The following is a 23217-nucleotide window of genomic DNA, read 5'->3' as shown; positions in this document are numbered from 1 at the left end:
CACCCTTCCAATCTTGGGATATGTATTATTTCTTGTATGATTGACTGGTATGACGCAAGACATTACGTAATCTAAGATTTTTCTCCTTGGAAAGACCGAAAAGAGCCTTCACTTTTTGTAGGTTTTGTAGATTAAGGGTGACACAGCGAAAACAAACAAAAAAATAATCAAACCAACGTTGATTGACACAAAGAAGATTGCAATCCACCGTATTTGAGAGAAAACTCTATAGGGTTTCAACATATTTCATAAAATCATAAGTTAATGAGTATTAGGGCAGAGTACAACTCTAAAAGATTAAAAACACAAAACATAAAATTGTTAAAATGCCCATGAAATATAAAACGATTTATTTAAAGCCGTAAACGATGGAATTTAACAAAACTATGGTGGGCCTTAGTTTTGCTCAACATGTTGTTCTGTTTCAACCAGTCGAATTTCTTCCAATTCTGACAACATGACAATTTTCAATCCTATTAACCGGTTTTATTGTAAATATATTAGACTAGTCCTATATCAGTGGGTTGTACTCAATTCATAGATAAAATCAATGGTGAACCCAAGAATTGTGATAATTGGGAGCACAAAAATGACGCGGGCGTTCGGGAGACAACGCACCCATAATTTTTTTTTGGATTCTTTATATAATGGATTTTGAAATATGGACAACAAACACAAAAAAAAGACACCTTAATAATATTTCAAAACAGTGTTATCAAAGCCGAACCGACCCGTCGGGTGGATCATTCTCCATATATATGTACAATGTATGTATATATATCATGACCTAGACTATCCTATTTTTTTATACAAAGGAGAAGAACCGATGACGAGTGCAAGGACGTCATGGACGATGTTTATCATAAAGCTGGAACTTTTTTCTCTATAGATAAGAAAAACCCGAGTTTCTGTCCCGACATTAAAGTTACACACTCCTATACCATATAAATACATTCATTCCTGTCCATCTATTCCTTGCACACAACACATTTTCTCCCAAACCTTCTTCAAAAACTTCACATCCCCACCAAAAATGGACAGTTTAGCCAAAGAGCATCTACACATCTTCTTCTTCCCATTCATGGCTCATGGTCACATGATACCAACCCTGGACTTGGCCAAGCTATTTGCTTCTCGAGGAGTAAAAGCAAGCATTGTCACTACTCCTCTCAATGTTCCTTACATTTCCAAAGCCATAGCAAATACTGAAATTGGCATCCGAACCATCAAATTCCCTGCTGTCGAGGCCGGATTGCCTGAAGGTTGCGAAAATGCAGACTCGTTAAGGACAGGATCGGAGCATCAAGGCATGGCCCAGAAATTTATGAAGGCAACAACAATGCTTCAAGAGCCTCTGGAGCAACTTCTAGAGGAGGCTCGTCCTGATTGCATTGTATCCGATATGTTCTTTCCATGGAGTACTGATGCTGCTGCCAAATTTGGGATTCCAAGGCTTGTGTTTCATGGGACTGGGTTTCTTTCATTATGTGCAACTGAGTGTCTGAGATTGTACGAGCCGTACAAGAATGTTTCATCAGATACTGAACCGTTTGTTCTCCCTGCTTTTCCTGGAGAACTCAAATTGATAAAGAATCAGCTGCCAGATTTTATGAGAGACAATGTCGAAACCGAATTCAGTAGAATGATGAACTTAGTGAAGGAATCAGAATTAAAGAGCTATGGTGTTGTGGTTAACAGCTTTTATGAGCTTGAGTCAGCTTATGCTGATTACTACAGGAATGAATTGGGAAGGAAGGCATGGCATGTAGGCCCTGTTTTGCTCTGTAATCGGAATTCTGAGCATGAAGCACATAGAGGAAAAGAAGCCGCCATTGATGAACACCATTGCTTGAAATGGCTTTATTCAAAGAAACCCGATTCAGTAATTTATATATGTTTTGGTAGTATGGCAAATTTCAAAGCTTCTCAACTGAAAGAGATTGCAATTGGACTTGAAGCTTCAGGGCAGCAATTCATATGGGTTGTAAGAAAAGGCAGAGAAGAAGAAGAAGAAACAGAGGCATGGCTTCCAGAAGGATTCGAGAAGAGGATTGAAGGAAAAGGACTGATTATAAGAGGGTGGGCACCTCAAGTGTCGATTCTCAATCATGAATCTGTTGGAGGGTTTGTGACACATTGCGGATGGAACTCGACTCTTGAAGGTATATCTGCTGGGGTGCCTATGGTGACATGGCCGGTGTCAGCGGAGCAGTTCTATAACGAAAAGCTTGTGACAGAGGTACTGAAGATAGGAGTTGCTGTTGGTGCTAAGAAATGGGTGAGACTGTATGGGGACTTTGTTAACAATGATGCTGTAGAGAAGGCAGTGAGTCGATTAATGGTGGGTGAAGAAGCAGAGGAAATGAGAAGCAGATCTAAGGCTCTTGGTGAGAAGGCACACGAGGCTGTCGAACAAGGTGGTTCATCTTACAATGATTTGAATGCTTTGATTGATGAGTTGAGGTTGCGTCGCCATTGAAGCTTGTGAGTTGTTTATGTTCATCTTTTATTGTAATTTGTTATTGGAGACATAGGAATGGTTTTGCTGGTTGTGAGTTGTTTATAACTTTATATTCATAGTACTTATGTTTGGTCCACTTTGGAGAGAGTCCAAAAGGCTTCAATCGATGATCAAAGCATTACAACCTGAACCCAATTCGGTTCTCTAGTTTAGTTTCGGGCTTTCAGTAGCTTGTCTCGTGATGTAGACGGTTGGCGACTTTTGTCGAACACTTTGTGTGCCTTGTGAGCACAGTCAGAGACATCACCCTTCCTCATTTACGACCGGCCTTTCGACTGAATCCTGTCTTGAAGCTCTTCAAATAGCCCTAGCTAGATTCTCAAAGAGTGGTTCCTTACTCTTCCCGTCAAGCAAGACCGCCCTTGTCCCTTTCCTTTCTCTATTCCACCTCTTTCTTTGCTTTGTGAGCGTGAACTACAGATTATGCGGTATGCGGCAGAATCAGAGTCATAGTATCAAAAGATAGAGGGGAATCGTCGCATATATGATGAAAGGGCAGCATTGATTGAGGCATTGGAGCATGAATGCATAACAGCTTTCATTCATATAGTTATTGCTGTCAAAGCACTCATACTCCCTTCAAAGATAAGTTAATACTAAATTTCTTCTCTCACATGAGACCAGGGAGACCTTATTTGTATAAGTTAAGAAATTGGGTTTGTAATAATTTGTAAAATACATATGCTTGTGACAAAGAGGATAGCCGTCTACACGCTATTTTTTTTTTTTTTTTTTTTTTTTATAAATACCACATAGAATTATCTTTGTGATTGAAATCGAACATTGGGTATACATATGTCTAACACAGTTGAATACCACCAAACCAACTCTCGTTGATACCGTCTACACGTTTTACTTTTACTGCTATGTCAAAAGTTACTCCACGTATTAAAATGAAATATGAAATAAAAAGGATGCTTTGAGAGTGTGAGATAGGCGGACGGGGAGTACGCAGCCGAATAACCGCAGGGGCTTCCAGCAGTGATAGCTGAACTAACCGGATGGACCAATACTTACCATCTAGTTTAGTTGGTAACTTGAGTAATTACTCTATCAACTTCAAAGAGTCATGGGTTCTAATAGTGAGAGAGACAAAATATCTTGAAATAAATTTGTGCGAGTTTCCAGGGGGACGAACCCACTTGTATGGGTAATCCAGAGCGGACATTAATTCCTTGGTATGGTGTGGACCTGATACTGGAAAAATCCCCCACATTAAAAGGCATATATAGATGATAACTTGGGTATTCACTCTTCCATCACCAAGAGATCATGAGTTCGAGTGAGGGAGAAGAGATCATTTTTTGAAATAAAATATGTGTGGGTCCAGGCCCAAAACACACAATACCTTAATGGGTGCGGACGCGGTCAGACCCTCAGAATGAATCCCCCCACAGGGGGTATTCATTCACACATGCATGTACCTATATGTAATAATAATATGGTGAATGAATCTATTACACAGAGAGCCGAAGATGATATTGGGGTAAGCTTGAATTTGAAATAATATGTATTGAGTTTCGCATTGTTGTTTAAACCATTATATGAGACGATAAGGGATGAGCAAGTAAAACTAAGTAATTCTAAACTCAGCTGTAATTTTAATTTACACTTTTCATATTGGGCTGTAATTGAAGTTTAGCTTCTGATGCTTGACTCATAATTCTGTGGTGAGTGGTTACTTGTAATAATGTATGTTTGGCTGCCTCAACTGAGTGCCCTGATATTGTATATATACGAGTGAACGTACATTGTAAGATTACATAAAGTTCCTTTGTACACATGTACATTAATACGCCCGCTCAATCTGGACATAAAGACACAACGGACAGATTGTCCCTAAGTACTACAGTAAACTGAGGTGCAAAGAGTAGCTAATATTACTATCTAAACTAAACATGTGTGCATTTGAATTCCAAAAGAGTAGCTACTGTCGTAAATTTTAAATGTAAAAACAAATCTATCACAAATCATGCATCTTGTTAGCCAAAAAGGCCTAACTTAACCACCCGAGTGTGGTCGAGTTGAATGGGATGAATCTTTTCATATTTAAGTATCCGCGAATTTACATGGGTCAAAATCAAACACCAAAAATAGAGTTCCTCGTCAGCTGACAAAAGATAGTGGCAACAGAAGGTAATATACGTATCACATATTCACATGCCAATTTCTTGACTACTTTGAACTTAGATTTGATTTTTCTACTTATAAATGACTCGCCAAAAGCTCTTGTCCTCCTTGAGTCCTGACTGAGTCGGACCGACTTGTATTTCACTGGAGCCTGGGCCCCTAGTGAAATTTGCTACAATGCTGTAAATTTCTTTGGGCTGTAGTGAATTTTTCAAAAGGCCCCCACTAAGCCCTCAATTCAATAAAACAATCACATATTTAAGGCTGGCCCATCCATTAAGCAGCTCATATCCAAGTGATGATGTTGTTGTAATGATGTGATAAATACCCAACACACGGGATGGGAGGTCAAGTCTAGTATCACACATTTGAGCTTAACTCTATATTGAAAACCCAGGTTAACTCCAAATTCTTTATCTTTCGATGTGAGATTCTCATCAATCCTCCCCCATGGGAGTATGCACGTCCTCGTGCATGGCCTGAACTATACCATTTCGATCATCGGCCCATTTACTATCCCATAATTATGAGTCAGGATCACGTTGTCTTGTCAATCCAGTGAATCGAGGTTTTCCCAGTTACTTGAACGACCTTTCTTTTTCTTTTATTTTTTATGGCATTTTTCTCTTTTCCAACCCACCCACAATGGATATGGCCAACTGTCTGCTAACCCAACTTGACAAGGGATGGAACTCGACAATGGCCCGTCTATAATAGTATCAGCCCACGAGCCTGCCCGTAGGCACTTGCACCTGAGAGCACCAATGAAGAATATCCGTCACATAGGATAGGGGCTTAAGTTTAGCATAACAAGTTTGGACCTAACCCTCTATTAAAAACTCAAGTTGATAATGAGAGGTTTGTCATTCTTTAAAAGTTAAACTCCAAATCCACCATCTTCCAACTAAGATTCTCATTATGATGTTACTACATGCGCTACAGTGCTACCCTTCAAGTTTCTTTGCACTACTGTCACCAGCGCAAGCAAACGTTCAAAATTACAGATTAAAATGTGTCCGGCACCCACCTTTGCAACAACCTTTACTTGTTGCCCAAGTACTTATTAGGACCCACCATATCCATAGTCACCCTCCCAATCTGGGACATTTGTTATGTTTAGCATTTCAACTCTATATATATATATATATATATGCCAAAATGTGTGATGACTTCGACTATTCTGTTTTTTATACAAAACAAAGAAATAGAAGAACTGGTGACGAGTGCAAGGACGTCATTTACACCATATAAATACATTCATTCCTGTCCATCTATTCCTTGCACAAAACACATTTTCTCCTAAACCCTTCTTCAAAAACTTACATATTTCCACCCAAAATGGGCAGTCTAGCCAAAGAGCATCTACACATCTTCTTCTTCCCATTCATGGCTCATGGTCACATGATACCAACCCTGGACTTGGCCAAGCTATTTGCTTCTCGAGGAGTAAAAGCAAGCATTGTTACTACTCCTCTCAATGTTCCTTACATTTCCAAAGGCATAGCAAAGACTGAAATTGGCATCCGAACCATCAAATTCCCTGCTGTCGAGGCCGGATTGCCTGAAGGTTGCGAAAATGCAGACTCGTTAACGACAGGATCGGAGCATAAAGGCATGTCTCAGAAATTTATGAAGGCAACAACAATGCTTCAAGAGCCTCTGGAGCAACTTCTAGAGGAGGCTCGTCCTGATTGCATTGTATCCGATATGTTCTTTCCATGGAGTACTGATGCTGCTGCCAAATTTGGGATTCCAAGGCTTGTGTTTCATGGGACTGGGTTTCTTTCATTGTGTGCACAAGAGTGTCTGAGATTGTGCGAGCCGTACAAGACTGTTTCATCAGATACTGAACCGTTTGTTCTCCCTGGTCTTCCTGGAGAACTCAAATTGATAAAGAATCAGCTGCCAGATTTTATGAGATACAATGTCGAAACCGAATTCAGTAGAATGATGAACTTAGTGAAGGAATCAGAATTGAAGAGCTATGGTGTTGTGGTTAATAGCTTCTACGAGCTTGAGTCAGCTTATGCTGATTATTACAGGAATGAACTGAGAAGGAAGGCTTGGCATGTAGGTCCTGTTTTGCTCTGTAATCAGAATTCTGAAGATAAAGCAGAGAGAGAAAAAGAAGCCGTTGATGAACATGAGTGCTTGAAATGGCTTGATTCAAAGAAACCCGATTCAGTAATTTATTTATGTTTTGGTAGTGGGACGAATTTCAAAGCCTCTCAACTGAAAGAAATTGCAATTGGACTTGAAGCTTCAGGGCAGCAATTCATATGGGTTGTAAGAAGAGGCAGAGAAGAAGAAGAAACAGAGGCATGGCTTCCAGAAGGATTCGAAAAGAGGATTGAAGGAAAAGGACTGATTATACGAGGATGGGCACCTCAAGTGTTGATTCTTAATCATGAATCTGTTGGAGGGTTTGTGACACATTGCGGATGGAATTCGACTCTTGAAGGTATATCTGCTGGGGTGCCTATGGTAACATGGCCGGTGTCAGCAGAGCAGTTCTATAACGAAAAGCTTGTGACAGAGGTACTGAAGATTGGAGTTGCGGTTGGTGCTAAGAAATGGGTGAGACTGTATGGGGACTCTGTTAACAATGATGCTGTAGAGAAGGCAGTGAGTCGATTAATGGTGGGTGAGGAAGCAGAGGAAATGAGAAGCAGAGCTAAGGCTCTTGGTGAGAAGGCACACAAGGCTGTTGAAGAAGGTGGTTCATCTTACAATGATTTGAATGCTTTGATTGATGAGTTGAGGTTGCATCGCCATTGAAGCTTGTGAAAAGTAACGAAACGTTATGGTTGTTGAATGGTTTTTCTGGTTGTGAGTTGTTTATGTTCAAAGTACTTGTGATTTAGCCCACTCAGGAGAGAGTCCGAGTCTTATGTTCTTTGTTTTTATATTGACAAACAAGTTGACATAATCTTCGGTAGCTTTTCTCGTGATGTAAATGGTTGGGGACTTTTATCGAACACTTTGTGTGCTAGACGCGCACCGTCAAATTAACTAGTAACTCTGAAAATTAGTTATATAACAGCTCCTGTATGTATTCAATTCAACAACCAACAGTATCCAAGAACAACTACTTTGAAATTCAGCAACAAAAAAGCTAGTACAAAACCAAGGAGGAGGGATAACGCATCATATCTCGCCTTGATCTGTCATAACTAATCAAGATCGCGTAAGAGAAACCTATTGAAGATAATATAACATATTCTGTTGCGGTCATACCATTCATATATGTGGTATCTCATAGATATCTCGAGTTCGAATATCACATCCCTAATTGTGTAATTTTAAAAAAAAACCCTTTGAAAGTCAAAATATATTTTAAATTCAAATTAAGATTGCTACAACCAGAACCCGGTCAACCAACAAGATTGAATTAGCCCCTACGTGTTGCCCAATTAGGATTAGGACCCACCATATCCATAGCCACCCTTCCAATCTTGGGATATTTATTATTTCCTGGTACGAATATGATTGACTAGTATGACGAATGTAGAAATTTAAGGGGCATGGATGCTAAAAAAGTAACATTTAATGGAGCATGAATAAATTGGTATGACGCAAGACATTGCGTAATCTCATCTATTAGAGTGTGTTTGGATTGAGAGATTTGGGGGGAAGGGAAAGGAAGGGAAATAGAGTTTCCTTCCAATTCCCTTGTTTGGATAGTTTATTAAAAATTAAGGGGAGGGATTTGAGGGGATTTGGGAGGAAGATTTCATTAAATTTTTGTTAAAATTCTTTCTCCCCAAAATGGAGTCATTTGAAGGGAAGGGATTACTAATTAAGTCATTTGTAAGTTAAATATCTATTTTACCCTTGAACATAATATTTTTACATAAAAATAATGATAAATTAGTAAATTAAACAAATCTTCTTTCATTCTTTTTTTTATCTATCCAAACATGGGAAAGAGAAAAATAGTCCCCCTTCCCCTCCCTTCCCTTCTCTCCCCCTCCCCTCCCCTCTCCTCTCTTCCCCCCAGGTCCCTCAATCCAAACACACTCTTAGTGTATTTTTATTATGGCATGGAGAGAAGAGGAGATATTGATTTGCCCACAAGTTTGCTCTCCATGTGGGTTCCGTCACTAATACACTCATATTTTTACACAAAAATCAATATCGAGTCTTATCTCTATTACACAAAAAGTAAAGTCAACAAATTTATATCATTGTACTAATATATTTTGTTGGTCCAGCCACATCAACAAAACATTTTTCCCAATACATTTTGTTGTCCTCATAAAAAAATCATCATTGTGATTGCTCTATTATCTTAACCTAAATAGTTAGGAAAGAAAATTCACTTTTTGTAGGTTTTTTTAGACTGAGGGTGACGTAGCGGAAACAAAAAGAAAATCAAACCAACATTTGATTGAGCAAAGAATACTGGAGTACACCAAATTTGAGAGAAAACTCTCTAGAGTTTCAATATATTTCAAAATCTGAAGTTAATGACCATGAGAGTTGGCTACAACCCTAAAACGATGAAAAACACAAAATGTACAATTACGACAATGCGCTTGAAACATAAAACAGTCCATCTAAGGCTCTAAACAAGGGAATTTAAAAAGCCTATGGTGGGACTAGGGGTCAAAGGTCCTAGTTCTGCTTAGCTTATTGTTCCACTTCAATCAATCGAATTTCGTCCAATTTTGATAACGTGACAATTTTTCAATCTTACTAACCGATTTTATTGTAAATATAGGAGTGGGTTGGATTCTTACTCAATTCGTACATAAAATTATCATATATTTACCTTCCTAATATACGTATCATGGAGTCATAAGTGTATTATTATCTTTGTTTTCTTTGGACGACAATAATGAGTAATGAACGTGAGGTTTCATTTCATGCAATCACGTCATGTGGATCAGCTTTAGTTTTGTCATATACCATATATATATATATATATATATATCATGACTTAGACTATCCTGTTTTTTATACAAAAGAGAGGAACTGGTGACGAGTGCAAGGACGTCATGGACCATGTTTATAATAAACCTGGAATTTTTTTCTTTCTAGATAAGAAGTCCCGAGTTTCTGTCCTGACACTGACACTGACATTTCAAAGCTTGTAACATTAGATCTTTTCCGTGATCAAAATGAAAACTTGAATATCTTGGGGTGATCAAAATTGAATTAACCTTTACAAACTCTTGTACCATATAAATACATTCATTCCTGTCCATCTATTCCTTGCACAGAACACATGTCTTCTCCTAAACCTTCTTCAAAAACTTCACATTGCCACCAAAAAATGGACAGTCTACACATCTTCTTCTTCCCATTCATGGCCATGGGCCACATGATACCAACCCTGGACTTGGCCAAGCTATTTGCTTCTCGAGGTGTAACAGCAAGCATTGTCACTACTCCTCTAAATGTTCCTTACATTTCCAAAGCCATAGCAAATACTGAAATTGGTATCCGAACCATCAAATTTCCTGCCGTCGAGGTCGGACTGCCTGAAGGTTGCGAAAACGCACAATCGTTAACGACACAAGGATCGGAAGGCCTAGGCATGGTCCAGAAATTTTTGAAGGCAACAACAATGCTTCAAGAACCTCTGGAGCAGCTTCTAGAGGAGGCTCGTCCTGATTGCATTGTATCCGATATGTTCTTTTCATGGAGTACTGATGCTGCAGCCAAATTTGGGATTCCAAGGTTTGTCTTTCATCCTACTGGGTTTCTTTCATTGTGTGCAACAGAGTGTCTGAGACTGTATGAGCCATATAAGGATGTCTTGTCTGATACTGAACCATTTGTTCTCCCTGGTCTTCCTGGAGAACTCAAATTCATAAAGAATCAGTTGCCAGAATTTATGAGGGAAAATGTCGAAACCGAATTCAGTAGCAAGATGAAATTAGTGAAAGAATCAGAATTGGAGAGCTATGGTGTTGTGGTTAACAGCTTCTACGAGCTTGAGCCTGCTTATGCTGATTACTACAGGAATGAATTGGGAAGGAAGGCATGGCATGTAGGCCCTGTTTTGCTCCGCAATCGGAATTCTGAAGATCAAGCACAGAGAGGAAAAGAAGCCTCCATTGATGAACACGAGTGCTTGAAATGGCTCGATTCAAAGAAACCCGATTCAGTAATTTATATATGTTTTGGTAGTCTAGCAAATTTCAAAGCTTCTCAATTGAAAGAGATTGCAATTGGACTTGAAGCTTCGGGCCAGCAGTTCATATGGGTTGTGAGAAGAGGCAGAGAGGAAGAAGAAGAAAAAGAAACAGAGGCATGGCTTCCAGAAGGATTCGAGAAGAGGATTGAAGGAAAAGGACTGATTATACGAGGATGGGCACCTCAAGTTTTGATTCTTAATCATGAATCTGTTGGAGGGTTTGTGACACATTGCGGATGGAACTCTACACTTGAAGGTATATCTGCTGGGGTGCCTATGGTGACATGGCCGGTGTCAGCAGAGCAGTTCTATAACGAAAAGCTTGTGACAGAGTTACTTAAGATAGGAGTTCCGGTTGGTGCTAAGAAATGGTTGAGAGTGTATGGGGACTTTGTTAACAATGATGCTGTACTGAAGGCAATTACTCTATTAATGGTGGGTGAAGAGGCTGAGGAAATGAGAAGCAGAGCTAAGGCTCTTGGTGAGAAGGCATACAAGGCTGTTGAAGAAGGTGGTTCATCTTACAATGATTTGGATGATTTGAACCTTTTGATTGATGAGTTGAGGTTGCGCCGCCATTGAAGCTTGTGAAAAGTAACAAAACGTTATGATTGTTCAATGGTTTTGCAGGTTGTGAGTTGTTTATGTTCATATTAATTATGATTAGTCCACTTGGGAGAGAATCCGAGTCTTATGTTCTTGTTTTCAGATTGACAAACAAGTTGACATAATCTTTGTTGAGTGAATTTCAGGCTTTCAGTACCTTGTCTCGTGATGTAAACGGTTGGGGACTTTTGTCGAACGCTTTGTGTGCTTGACGAACACCGTCAAAGCAGCGTGAACTAATCCAAAGTAAGCTCCAAATCAACGAGTAACTGTGGAAATTAGTTATATGACAACTCCTGTATGTATTCAATTCAACAACCAACGGTATCCAAGTACAACCACTTCAATATTCAGCAAGAAAAACTAGTACTAAACCAAGGAGGAGGGACAATGCATTCTGGTAGGGGTATTGGGTGGAGTCGTCCTCCTAGTGACACAATTTTGCCTAAATACCAAACCGGGCCTTGACCTCTAAACTAAAGCCAGACCCACCCAAGGCACGCCCATGGGCTTTATGTTATAATAAAAGTGGAACAATTGCATAGTAATGCTACAAATTAGGATGAAAACGGTCAGTTACGACCAATTTTTCCTCCCAATTTTTTGACATGAATTTAATCATCTAATTTGTCTGTTGTTGTCAACTATTTCGATTATTTCAGTTATCGGCCAATTCATTAAAGAAATTTGTAATTTTTTTTGAAAATAAATGATCGATCGATTCAGTTATTGGGGTAAGCTTGAATTTGAAATAATATATATTGAGTTTTGCATTGTTGTTTAAACCATTATATGAGACGATAAGGGATGAGCAAGTAAAACTAAGTAATTCTAAACTCAGCTGTAATTTTAATTTACACTTTTCATATTGAGCTGTAATTGAAGTTTAGCTTCTCATGCTTGACTCATAATTCTCTTGGTGAGTGATTACTTGATACGGGACTACGAAGAGGATTCACAATCTCGTATTTAAGATAAAACAGAAAAGTACAAACAGTTGGGTCGACAAGAAAAATAACTTGATTTTGTCGAAGAAGTCCTCGGGATACAGAACTCACCACCGAATAATTCGACACAAACTCAAGGATCTAGTGACGAATGGATTCGATACAGAAACACCACGAGTCCACGCTCACTATCTAGCCTAATCGTTGATACAGAAGCACCACAACAATAAAAGCTAGGTTTTTGGAAGTTTTCACAACCAAGGAAGAGAAAGCCTCTCAATTTTATTAAGCACCAGAATTCTAAATCCCATACAAACTAGGGCCTTTAAATAGTTGCGAAATAAATCCCCACACATTAGGTTTAGGAAAACCTATTAAAAAAAAAACAAAAATACCAAAATTCGTGCTAGCTAAAAAAAAGGAAACAAACTCGAAATAAAATAGGACGCAACATGACAAAGTCAATCGTCGGCTGATTTGGCTCGAGCTACCAAAGTTTGCCTCGAGCTAAAACACACAGTTCTCACATGAGCTGCTATTGACGCAAATTTGGCTCGAGCTACCAAAGTTTGCCTCGAGCTAAAACACGCAATTGTCACATGAGCTGCTACTGATGCAAGACTTTGTTATGGATCCGACGTCCGCGTCATTCTCCTCCACTTGAAAAAAACTCGTACTCGAGTGATGATTTGACTAAAAAGAGTTGTCTTCTCCATGATACTCAAAGAGAGTCGATCCTTTGAAGTCTTCGAGTCCATTGGTTGAATTTGTATTCTTCCATCCCAAAGAAACAAATATTTCGAATAACACAATTTGTTCAATATACTCACGAACTCAACAAATTCCGTAAAATTTGGATGACCCAAATTCGTAGTTCTCAACATCAACTCCTTGACAATCTCTAATATTGAGGCGCTAATAATGAAATTAGAATCCTCAACCCCAATAAAATCAACATGTTGCATCTCAGACTTTGTTGCCAATTTTATAGAATTTTGAGACTGGTGAATAATATGGTCTTCAATTGAACCTGCATCTTCAATCACAACAATTTTGTTATTATGGTGCATAAGTTCTTCTCTAACTTCTTCTTCCGAATACTCTGCATAAGCCGTCTCCTCCCCCTCTAGGATAGTAACCACTCGTCGATTTGGGCAATTCGACGCAATATGCCCAAATCCTTGGCACTTGAAACACTTCCTCCCCTCCGGCTTATTGATAGGCCTTTGGAAAGTCTTAGAGGAATTAGCTTGTTCTCTTGGGACCTCCACCTTTTTAGAAGTACTTGGAGGTGTAGTGTTGCTAGAAGAACTCGTTGTCGATCTAGGATCGGATGGTTTATAAGGTGTTTGATATCCGGGTTTGTGACCCCTTTGTTTTTCTACCTTAATAGCCAACCTCTTCACCTCGGTGTATGTCCAATAAGGTTGAAGTACCACCGTATCCGCAATCTCAACCCTCAACCCCTTCAAATACCTCGCAATAGTTTGCTCATCCGGTTTGGATATGTCACACTTGAGCATGAGATGATCAAACTCCCTTGTAAACTCTGCCACAGACTTCTCCCTTTGCCTCAAGTCATACAACTGCAAATAATTGTTGTGCATGTCTTCTTCACTCAAGAACATCCGTTTCATAACACTCTTCATCTTTTCCCATGTCCGGATTCGCTCCTTGCCTTGCCTACGGTGATCTCTCTTCACCTTCTTCCACCAAATTGAGGCATAACCTTTCAATCGGATGGCCACAATTTTTACTTTCTTCTCTTCGGCATACTCTTTGTAGTCAAATATGCGCTCCACTGTATGCAACCAATCAAGGAAGGAATCACAGTCAAGCCTTCCATCAAATTCGGGAAGCTCAATTTTTACGTTATCAAAATCCTTCCGCCTACGATCATAATCAAAATCAAGATCGGGTTCGTCAAAATCCTCCTCTTCACTAGAAGAATGTTCAAACCCCCTTCGTGGCCCCTTAGGCCTAAACCTAGCCAGTCGCTCCTCCTCAAATTGGGTTTGTTGGTTCACTCGTCCCATTGGTTGTGGAGGCGGTGCATGGGCTGTCCTCAACACAACCAACTCCCTCTGTAATCCTTCAATCTCAGCTCTCAAGGCGGCTTCGTTATTGCCTTGCGCCTCATGTACAACATTCCTTGGATTAGCAGCTGGATCATCCTTCTTGTCTTAGGCCATGGTTCTTAGTTCTACGCGAACAAGTCTCTTACTATTAGTTTCTCTTCTCCACATAAACAACCTGAGCAGCTTCGATACCAAGATGATACGGGACTACGAAGAGGATTCGCAATCTCGTATTTAAGATAAAATAGAAAAGTACAAACAGCTGGGTCAACAAGAAAAATAACTTGATTTTGTCGAAGAAGTCCTCCGGATACAGAACTCACCACCGAATAATTCAACACAAACTCAAGGATCTAGTGACGAATGGATTCGATACAGAAACACCACGAGTCCACGCTCACTATCTAGCCTAATCGTTGATACAGAAGCACCACAACGATAAAAACTAGGTTTTTGGAAGTTTTCACAAGCAAGGAAGAGCAAGCCTCTCAATTTTATTAAGCACCAGAATTCTAAATCCCATACAAACTAGAGCCTTTAAATAGTTGCGAAATAAATCCCCACACATTAGGTTTAGGAAAACCTATTAAAAAAAACAACAAAAATACCAAAATTCGTGCTAGCTAAAAAAAAGGAAACAAACTCGAAATAAAATAGGACGCAACATGACAAAGTCAATCGTCGGTTGATTTGGCTCGAGCTACCAAAGTTTGCCTCGAGCTAAAACACACAGTTCTCACATGAGCTGCTACTGACGCAAATTTGGCTCGAGCTACCAAAGTTTGCCTCGAGCTAAAACACGCAATTCTCACATGAGCTGCTACTGATGCAAGACTTTGTTATGGATCCGACGTCCGCGTCATTACTTGTAGAAATGTATGTTTGGCTGCCTCAACTGAGTGCCTTGATGTTGTATATATATGAGTGAATGTATATTGTAAGATTACATAACGTTCCTCTGTACACATTATATTAATACGCCCCCTCAATCCGGACGTAAAGACACAACAGACAGATTGTCCCTAAGTACTACAGTAAACTGAGGTGCAAAGAGTTGCTAATATTACTATCTAAACTAAACATTTGTGCATTTGAATTCCAAAAGAGTTGCTTTAAATGTAAAAACAAATTTATCAAAAATCATACATCTTGTTAGCCAAAAATGCCTAACTTAACCACCCGAGTGTGGTCGAGTTGAATGGGATGAATCTTTTCATATTCAAGTATCCGTGAATTTACATTCGCGAATTTACATGGGTCAAAATCAAACACCAAAAATAGAGTTCCTCGTCAACTGAAAAAAGATAGTGACAACAAAAGGTAATATACGTATCACATGCCAATTTCTTGACTACTTTGAACTCTAGATTTGATTTTTCTACTTATAAATGACTCACCAAAAGCTCTTGTCCTCCTTGAGTCGCTGATTGAGTCGACTCAGACCGACTTGCATTTCACTGGGGCCTGGGCCCCCACTGAAATTTGCTACAGTGTTGTAAATTTCTATGGGCTGTAGTGAATTTTTCAAAAGGCCCCCACCAAAATTTTTTAAGCCCTCAATTCAATAAAACAAGCACATATTTAAGGCTGATCCATCCATTAAGCAACTCATATCGAAGTGATGATGTTGTTGTAATGTTTTGCTAAATACCCGTCACACGGGATGGGGGGTTAAGTCTAGTATCACACATTTGAGCTTAACTCTCTATTAAAAACCCAAGTTGACTCCAAATTCTCCATATTTCGTTGTGAGATTCTCATCAATCCTCCCCCTTGAGAGCATGCACGTCCTCGTGCATGGCCCGAACTATACCATTTCAATCGTCAGCCCACTTACTATCCCACAATTATGAGTCAGGATCACATAGTCTTGCCAATCCAGTGGATCGAGGGTTTCCCAGTTACTTGAACGACCTTTTTTTTTCTTTTATTTTTTATGGCATTTTTCTCTTTTCCAACCCACCCACAATGGATATGGCCAACTGTCTGCTAACCCAACGTGACAAGGGATGGGCTCCAGGGTAAATCCACCTACGATAGTATCAGCCCACGAGCTTTCCTGTAGGCACGTGCGCCTCTCAGGGATGGGCTCTGGGGTAGGTCTGTCTACAATAGTATCAGCCCACGAGCCTACCCGTAGGCACGTGCACCTCTCAACGAATGCACCAATGAAAAATACCCGCCACATAGGATGAGGGCATAAGTCTAGCATCACAAGTTTGGACCTAACTCTCTATTGAAAACTCAAGTTGGCAATGAGGGGTTTGTCATCCTTTAGAAGCTAGACTCTAAATCCACCATCTTCCAATTAGGGGTAGAAAGTTTGGTTTACGGTTCGGGTTGGAACCGAAACCGACAAAATCGAATTTTTTCGGTTTGATATCTGACTAAACCTAACCGCACCAAATAAAGAACATAAACCGAACTAAGCCGAACCGAAATATTCGGTTTTGGTGTTGGTTTCTCGGTTTCAACCGTATTATAAACAAGTACTCAATTAAAGAGCAAGGGTGGAATTGTAAATAGAGAAAACTTGAGGATAAAGTGGTCTTTTGACAACAAGTTTAAAAAAAGAAAAAATAAATAAATCATGTTTGGCTTCCACAGGAAGCCACCACCATACACTGATACACACCATTGAGATTTGAGAGATCAGAGAAGGATGAGAGAGAGAGGGGGAAAGAAGGGAGCCTTGAGAAAATCAAGTGAGAAATCTGCCATCACAAACAAGACAAGAGGAAATCATCTAAGAGTCTATGAAAAGCTGGAAAATCTAAGTAGAAGATTTTAAGAGATGACTAATTCATGTTGAGATCTTCAACCATGACAGAAGTTTCTTGAGCGAATGTACCCTGCAGAACCAGCTCCTCCTTCTCAGTTCTCCCCATCAGCTGCTTCACTCTTTTGAGTCGATTTAGCCACAGTGGCGCCGATTTGCAGGTTTGGGATCGCAGGAATCCCTAATTTCTTTTCCCTCTGTTTGGGTTGTGGGCTGGGCCATGCTTTTACAAAATAAATCTGTAAATAGATATATCACTATAAGTCTAATAGAGGCCCATACTCTATTAGTCAATTACTCTTATATTTAATAAATATAAAATATATAATCTTACACAAGTTTAGTTCGGTTTTTCGGTTTGACACCGAATTCTTTTTTATTGAACCAAACCGAACCGATAAACCGAATTACACAAGTTTCTTAAATCAAAGTCAAAAAGTAAACCGAAAGACAGAACCGTTTGATTAAATTCGGTTCGGTTTTCGATCCTAAAAACGATTTGGTTCGGTTTCTTCCACCCCTACTTCCAATTAAGATTCTGATTATGATATTACTACATGCGCTACAGTGCTACTGCACTATTAGCAATAGCGCATTTTAATGAAAAATATAAAATGCGTTACTGTGAGTTGCACAAATACCCTTCAAGTGTATTTGCGCTACTGTGACCAGCACAAGCAAACCTTCAAAATTACAGATTAAAAACAGTGTCCGGCACGCAACTTTCAACAATCTTTCCTTGTTGCCCAAGTATTTATTAGACCCACCATATCCATATCCATATTCACCCTTCCAAATTGTGTGATGACTTTGACTATTCGGTTTTTTTTATACAAAATAAAGAAAGAGAAGAACTGGTGACGAGTGCAAGGACGTCATTTACAACATATACATACATTTTCTCCGAAACCCTTCTTCAAAAACTTCACATTGCCACCAAAAATGGACAGTTTAGCTAAAGAGCATCTACACATCTTCTTCTTCCCATACATGGCTCATGGTCACATGATACCAACCCTGTACTTGGCCAAGCTATTTACTTCTCGAGGAGTAAAAGCAAGCATTGTCACTACTCCTCTCAATGTTCCTTACATTTCCAAAGCCATAGCAAATACTGAAATTGGCATCCGAACCATCAAATTCCCTGCCGTCGAGGCCGGATTGCCTGAAGGTTGTGAAAACGCAGACTCGTTAACGACACAAGGATCGGATGGTCGAGGCATGGTCCAGAAATTTATGAAGGCAACAACAATGCTTCAAGAGCCTCTGGAGCAACTTCTAGAGGAGGCTCGTCCTGATTGCATTGTATCCGATATGTTCTTTCCATGGAGTACTGATGCTGCTGCCAAATTTGGGATTCCAAGGCTTGTGTTTCATGGGACTGGGTTTCTTTCATTATGTGTGATATGGATTTAATTGCAAGCGCACAAATCGCACAAGTAATATAAAGATGAGTAAATTATCGTTTCCACTAGGGATGTGTTGGCAAAAGAAATCAATGTCAAACAAGCTACAATTATGTAAATTGGAGAAAATGATTAGCGATTGGTTTTTGATTTTTACTAAACTAATTAAAAAGAACAAAAACAAATCAAACACACATATGAAATCAAGGATGGAAAGCACTAGGGTACTTAACTTCACCTCACCTATCCAATTCAATTCCCTTGATTCCTTAATCCCTAATTCATCTCTCAATAATGACAATCGATTTCCCAACCTATTCAATGTTCTATTCCTAGATACATCAAACGTATTTTCAATATAAATCCCTGTTATTCCTAACAATCGGATTAATATATCAAAAACCCATTACGAACTATGGAAATCATTTAGCGATTGCATAAGTCACAAACCTATATTCCTATGGTTCATGCATCCTATGTCATCTATGGCTTGAGGCAAACCCTAGATATCTCCTTCCGGTCTCAATCTAGGCAGCAAATCAATTGAATGATGGCCAAACACTCAAAAGCATTAATCACACCCATAGACAATCAAGAGAGAAAGAGAAATCAAGAAATAAGGAAATCAAGTTTATTGAATCTTCAAGGTTTGGTTACATTAAGACCCTAGTAGGAAATCTAGCCACTCATGGAAGCAAAATACATCATTAAACAAAGGAAATCAACCATAGAAACTAGGATAGAAAAGGAGAGAGGAAACCCCCTTGTAGATCATCTTCTTCTCCAAGCTCCAAGGTGGCCTCCAAGCTCTCCAATGGAGGTAGCACGAAATCCAGCTCCCCAGCCTCCAAGCTCTCCTCCAAAACCCTATCTTATGTCCTTTTATACTTCTCCAAACTCTTATGTCGTTTCCAAAACAAGTTGGGGTCGTTTTGATTTAGAAACACGTGAATTCGGGTCTTTTTCACGAAACTGCGCAGTGCTGTGAATAGTACTCCGATCGATCGGGAATAGTCCGATCGATCGGAAATACAATCTGTCTCGATGATATTTTTAGGTGTTTTGGCAGGTCCGATCGATCGGGAATATGGCCGATCGATCGGAAATCAGTACTAGGCTCCAAATCTTCATTTTGCACTCTTTTCCTCCCTTTCTTGCCTTGACTCCTATAATATGCAAATATAGCTTTCTTAGGCAATATTAACTCTTAATCAACTCAAAATGCAATGAACTTATGTGTAAAGGATGCACAAATGTATGTATATATTTGACACATCAATGTGCAACTGAGTGTCTGAGATTGTACGAGTCGTACAAGAATGTTTCATCAGATACTGAACCGTTTGTTCTCACTGGTCTTCCTGGAGGACTCAAATTGATAAAGAATCAGCTGCCAGATTTTATGAGAGACAATGTCGAAACCGAATTCAGTAGAATGATGAACTTCGTACAGGAATCAGAATTAAAGAGCTATGGTGTTGTGGTTAACAGCTTTTACGAGCTTGAGTCAGCTTATGCTGATTACTACAGGAATGAATTGGGAAGGAAGGCATGGCATGTAGGCCCTGTTTTGCTCTGTAATCGGAATTCTGAACATGAAGCACATAGAGGAAAAGAAGCCGCCATTGATGAACTCGAGTGCTTGAAATGGCTTTATTCAAAGAAACCCGATTCAGTAATTTATATATGTTTTGGTAGTAAGACAAATTTCAAAGCTTCTCAACTGAAAGAGATTGCAATTGGACTTGAAGCTTCAGGGCAGCAATTCATATGGGTTGTAAGAAGAGGCAGAGAAGAAGAAGAAACAGAGGCATGGCTTCCAGAAGGATTCGAAAAGAGGATTGAAGGAAAAGGACTGATTATACGAGGATGGGCACCTCAAGTGTTGATTCTTAATCATGAATCTGTTGGAGGGTTTGTGACACATTGCGGATGGAATTCGATTCTTGAAGGTATATCTGCTGGGGTGCCTATGGTGACATGGCCGGTGTCAGCAGAGCAGTTCTATAACGAAAAGCTTGTGACAGAGGTACTGAAGATTGGAGTTGCGGTTGGTGCTAAGAAATGGTTGATACTGTATGGGGACTTTGTTAACAATGATGCTGTAGAGAAGGCAGTGAGTCGATTAATGGTGGGTGAAGAAGCAGAGGAAATGAGAAGCAGAGCTAAGGCTCTTGGTGAGAAGGCACACAAGGCTGTTGAAGTAGGTGGTTCATCTTACAATGATTTGAATGCTTTGATTGATGAGTTGAGGTTACATCGCTATTGAAGCTTGTGAAAAGTAACGAAACGTTATGGTCGTTGAATGGTTTTTCTGGTTGTGAGTTGTTTATGTTCAAAGTACTTAGGAGAGAGCCCGAGTCGTATGTTCTTTGTTTTTATATTGACAAAAAAGTTGACATAATCTTTGTTGAGTGAATTTTAGGCTTTCGGTAGCATTTATCGTGATGTAAATGGTTGGGGACTTTTTTCGAACACTTTGTGTGCATAAACTCGTCTAAACTAAGCTCCAAATCAACTAGTAACTCTGAAAATTAGTTATATAACAGCCCCTGCATGTAAGCTCCAAACACTCTTTAAGAGTCGAAATATATTTTAAATTCAAATTCTAAAATTGCTACAACCAGAACCCGGTCAACCAACAAGTTTGACCCTATTATATTAAAAACATGTTGCTCCTTCTTCCTCCTCATTTTCTCTCTCTTCTTATTCCTTGACGTCGACGAATGAAAGCTGGCCGTCTGACCATCATTTTTTACGAACGAACCACTGAAATGAAGCTCTAGTCAACCCGACCAAAGGCCAGTCATCACCAACCATCGATTATCACTCGAATCGTTGAAAAAGCTTATTGAAATCACAGTCGACGTTTGAAAAAGTGCTCGATCCGATCGCCACCACTTCCGCAAGCCACCACCACGGTAGTGTAACTTAGACCTAGGCACACCATTCCCACCCATTGACTAGTTGGAATAGTCGCCGATCAAATAGGGAAGATGAGAATATGAGGGTATTTTTATCAATAAAATAAATGTTTATAACTTTTTGTCTTTTATGGAATATTTTTTAAAATTTATTGCAGTGTCCTTATTGGAACAAAATTTTTAATAAATGGACTTATCTCTAATTTTTTCTTATTATAAACACATACATGACAAACTTAACATTCAAATCTTCACATTAATTGAGGGTGAAATAGGATCTCTTTCGGAGTCTCAAGCATTATTCGTGCGCTAAATATGTAATCTTGTATTCCAAATTCAAAGTACAGATGTACACGAATAAGTAATAAGTGCATAGGATGTTCATAACTTTGGTCTTTTATCCTTGGCTTTATGTATCTACTAGTCGCCATAAAAGAAGTTATTAGAGAACCAAAAACCATAAAAGAAATATGTTTAGATCAAAGTTGAACAATAAGACAAACATACAAATTTTCTATAGACTACAGAGCCAAGTCAAATTGTCAAATAGAATATTTTATTTTAAAAATAAAAAGATAAAAACAATGAGTATAACTTTAGAAACCAAAATAAAATAAAATTAGTAGCTTATCAAAATAAATAAAAATAAAAATAGTAATTTTTTTGATCTTTATGGTATAAAATTGGCAAGTTATTTTTTCAGTATAAAATTAAGAAGTTAATGAAGAAAGATAAAGCAAACAGGAAATAAAATAAAATTACTAATTTATTAATTTTAATGGTATAAAATTAGCCTGTTACTTTTTCAGTGTAAATTAACAAGTTAATGAAGAAAGATAAAGCAAACAGGAAATAAAAATAAAAATAGTATTTTTTTTAATATTTATGGTATAAAATTGGCAAGTTATTTTTTAAGTATAAATTTGACAAGTTTGATATTCCCAAAATACCCCCACTAATGGGAGAAGGCCACGTGGCAGAGTAAGTTCCAGTGAGGACAATGTGGGTGACGTACCGAAGGGTAAACTTCGGTTCTTGACCGAAGTGTATACCTCTGCACTATCAGACCGAAGACCACACTTCGATAACCGTACTACAGAAGCATGTACGCACGAAGCTTCAACTAATGAAGAGTCCTCATAGGACGCCAATTCTAGATAGAGTCCTACTCCCCTTTGGAGAGTGATACAGATAGAATTTACCATCCGAGAAACCCTCTGGAAAACCAATGAGAGAGAGTTTGACTCCTACTACAACTCGAACACTTCAAACTCATATAAAAGGGGAACCTCTGCCCTCAGGTAAGCAATCTAACTCCTGCACTCTAAAATACTTACTGAGCAAGAGGCAACGCTCGAAGCAACGAGCCATCCTCCGAAGTTTAGTACTGTACTGACTTGAGCGTCGGAGAGGTCCCCCCGAGTACACCCTCGGGGCCCTACCGAAGCTTACGTTCGCTTTTTGTGCAGGAAGGAAAGAAGAGATCACGTACCAGCAAAGGAGAAATTAGTTATTCCAGCTCAGTCTGACTTGGCTGATTTGTCTGATAGGGTAGACCTGTTTTAGACATCATCAGTTTGGCGTCGTCTGTGGGAAAGAAGTACACTTCCCTAAAGAAACTCACAATGGTCAGATTGAGAATGAATGTCGCTTCTACTTCAGAAACAAGCCATCGAGTTGA

General features: G+C 39.2%; 4 protein-coding genes across 4 annotated transcripts; all 4 read left to right on the top strand.

The window, feature by feature from the left end:
* The first annotated feature begins 960 nt into the window (after positions 1–960).
* Positions 961–2598, top strand: LOC120014897 (scopoletin glucosyltransferase-like). The gene has a single exon (XM_038867012.1). It carries the CDS (start codon positions 1034–1036, stop codon positions 2477–2479), a length of 1446 nt encoding a protein of 481 aa, XP_038722940.1. The 5' UTR covers positions 961–1033; the 3' UTR covers positions 2480–2598.
* Positions 2599–5919: 3321 nt separating this feature from the next.
* LOC120008780 (scopoletin glucosyltransferase-like) lies at positions 5920–7589 on the top strand. Its single transcript, XM_038859155.1, has one exon. It carries the CDS (start codon positions 5990–5992, stop codon positions 7427–7429), a length of 1440 nt encoding a protein of 479 aa, XP_038715083.1. The 5' UTR covers positions 5920–5989; the 3' UTR covers positions 7430–7589.
* Positions 7590–9808: 2219 nt separating this feature from the next.
* On the top strand, positions 9809–11598 carry LOC120008693 (scopoletin glucosyltransferase-like). The gene has a single exon (XM_038859078.1). It carries the CDS (start codon positions 9882–9884, stop codon positions 11376–11378), a length of 1497 nt encoding a protein of 498 aa, XP_038715006.1. The 5' UTR covers positions 9809–9881; the 3' UTR covers positions 11379–11598.
* A 6517-nt stretch (positions 11599–18115) lies between these two features.
* LOC120009092 (scopoletin glucosyltransferase-like) lies at positions 18116–21031 on the top strand. The gene is made up of 2 exons (XM_038859549.1): positions 18116–18612; positions 19900–21031. Exons 1-2 carry the CDS (start codon positions 18149–18151, stop codon positions 20879–20881), a joined length of 1446 nt encoding a protein of 481 aa, XP_038715477.1. The 5' UTR covers positions 18116–18148; the 3' UTR covers positions 20882–21031.
* Positions 21032–23217: the final 2186 nt, after the last annotated feature.

This window comes from Tripterygium wilfordii, chromosome 2 (genome assembly GCF_013401445.1).
Source record: "Tripterygium wilfordii isolate XIE 37 chromosome 2, ASM1340144v1, whole genome shotgun sequence".
In the NCBI taxonomy this organism is placed as follows: Eukaryota; Viridiplantae; Streptophyta; class Magnoliopsida; order Celastrales; family Celastraceae; genus Tripterygium; species Tripterygium wilfordii.
Note: the sequence above shows the minus strand (reverse complement) of the source record. Positions and strands in the feature narration are given on the sequence as shown.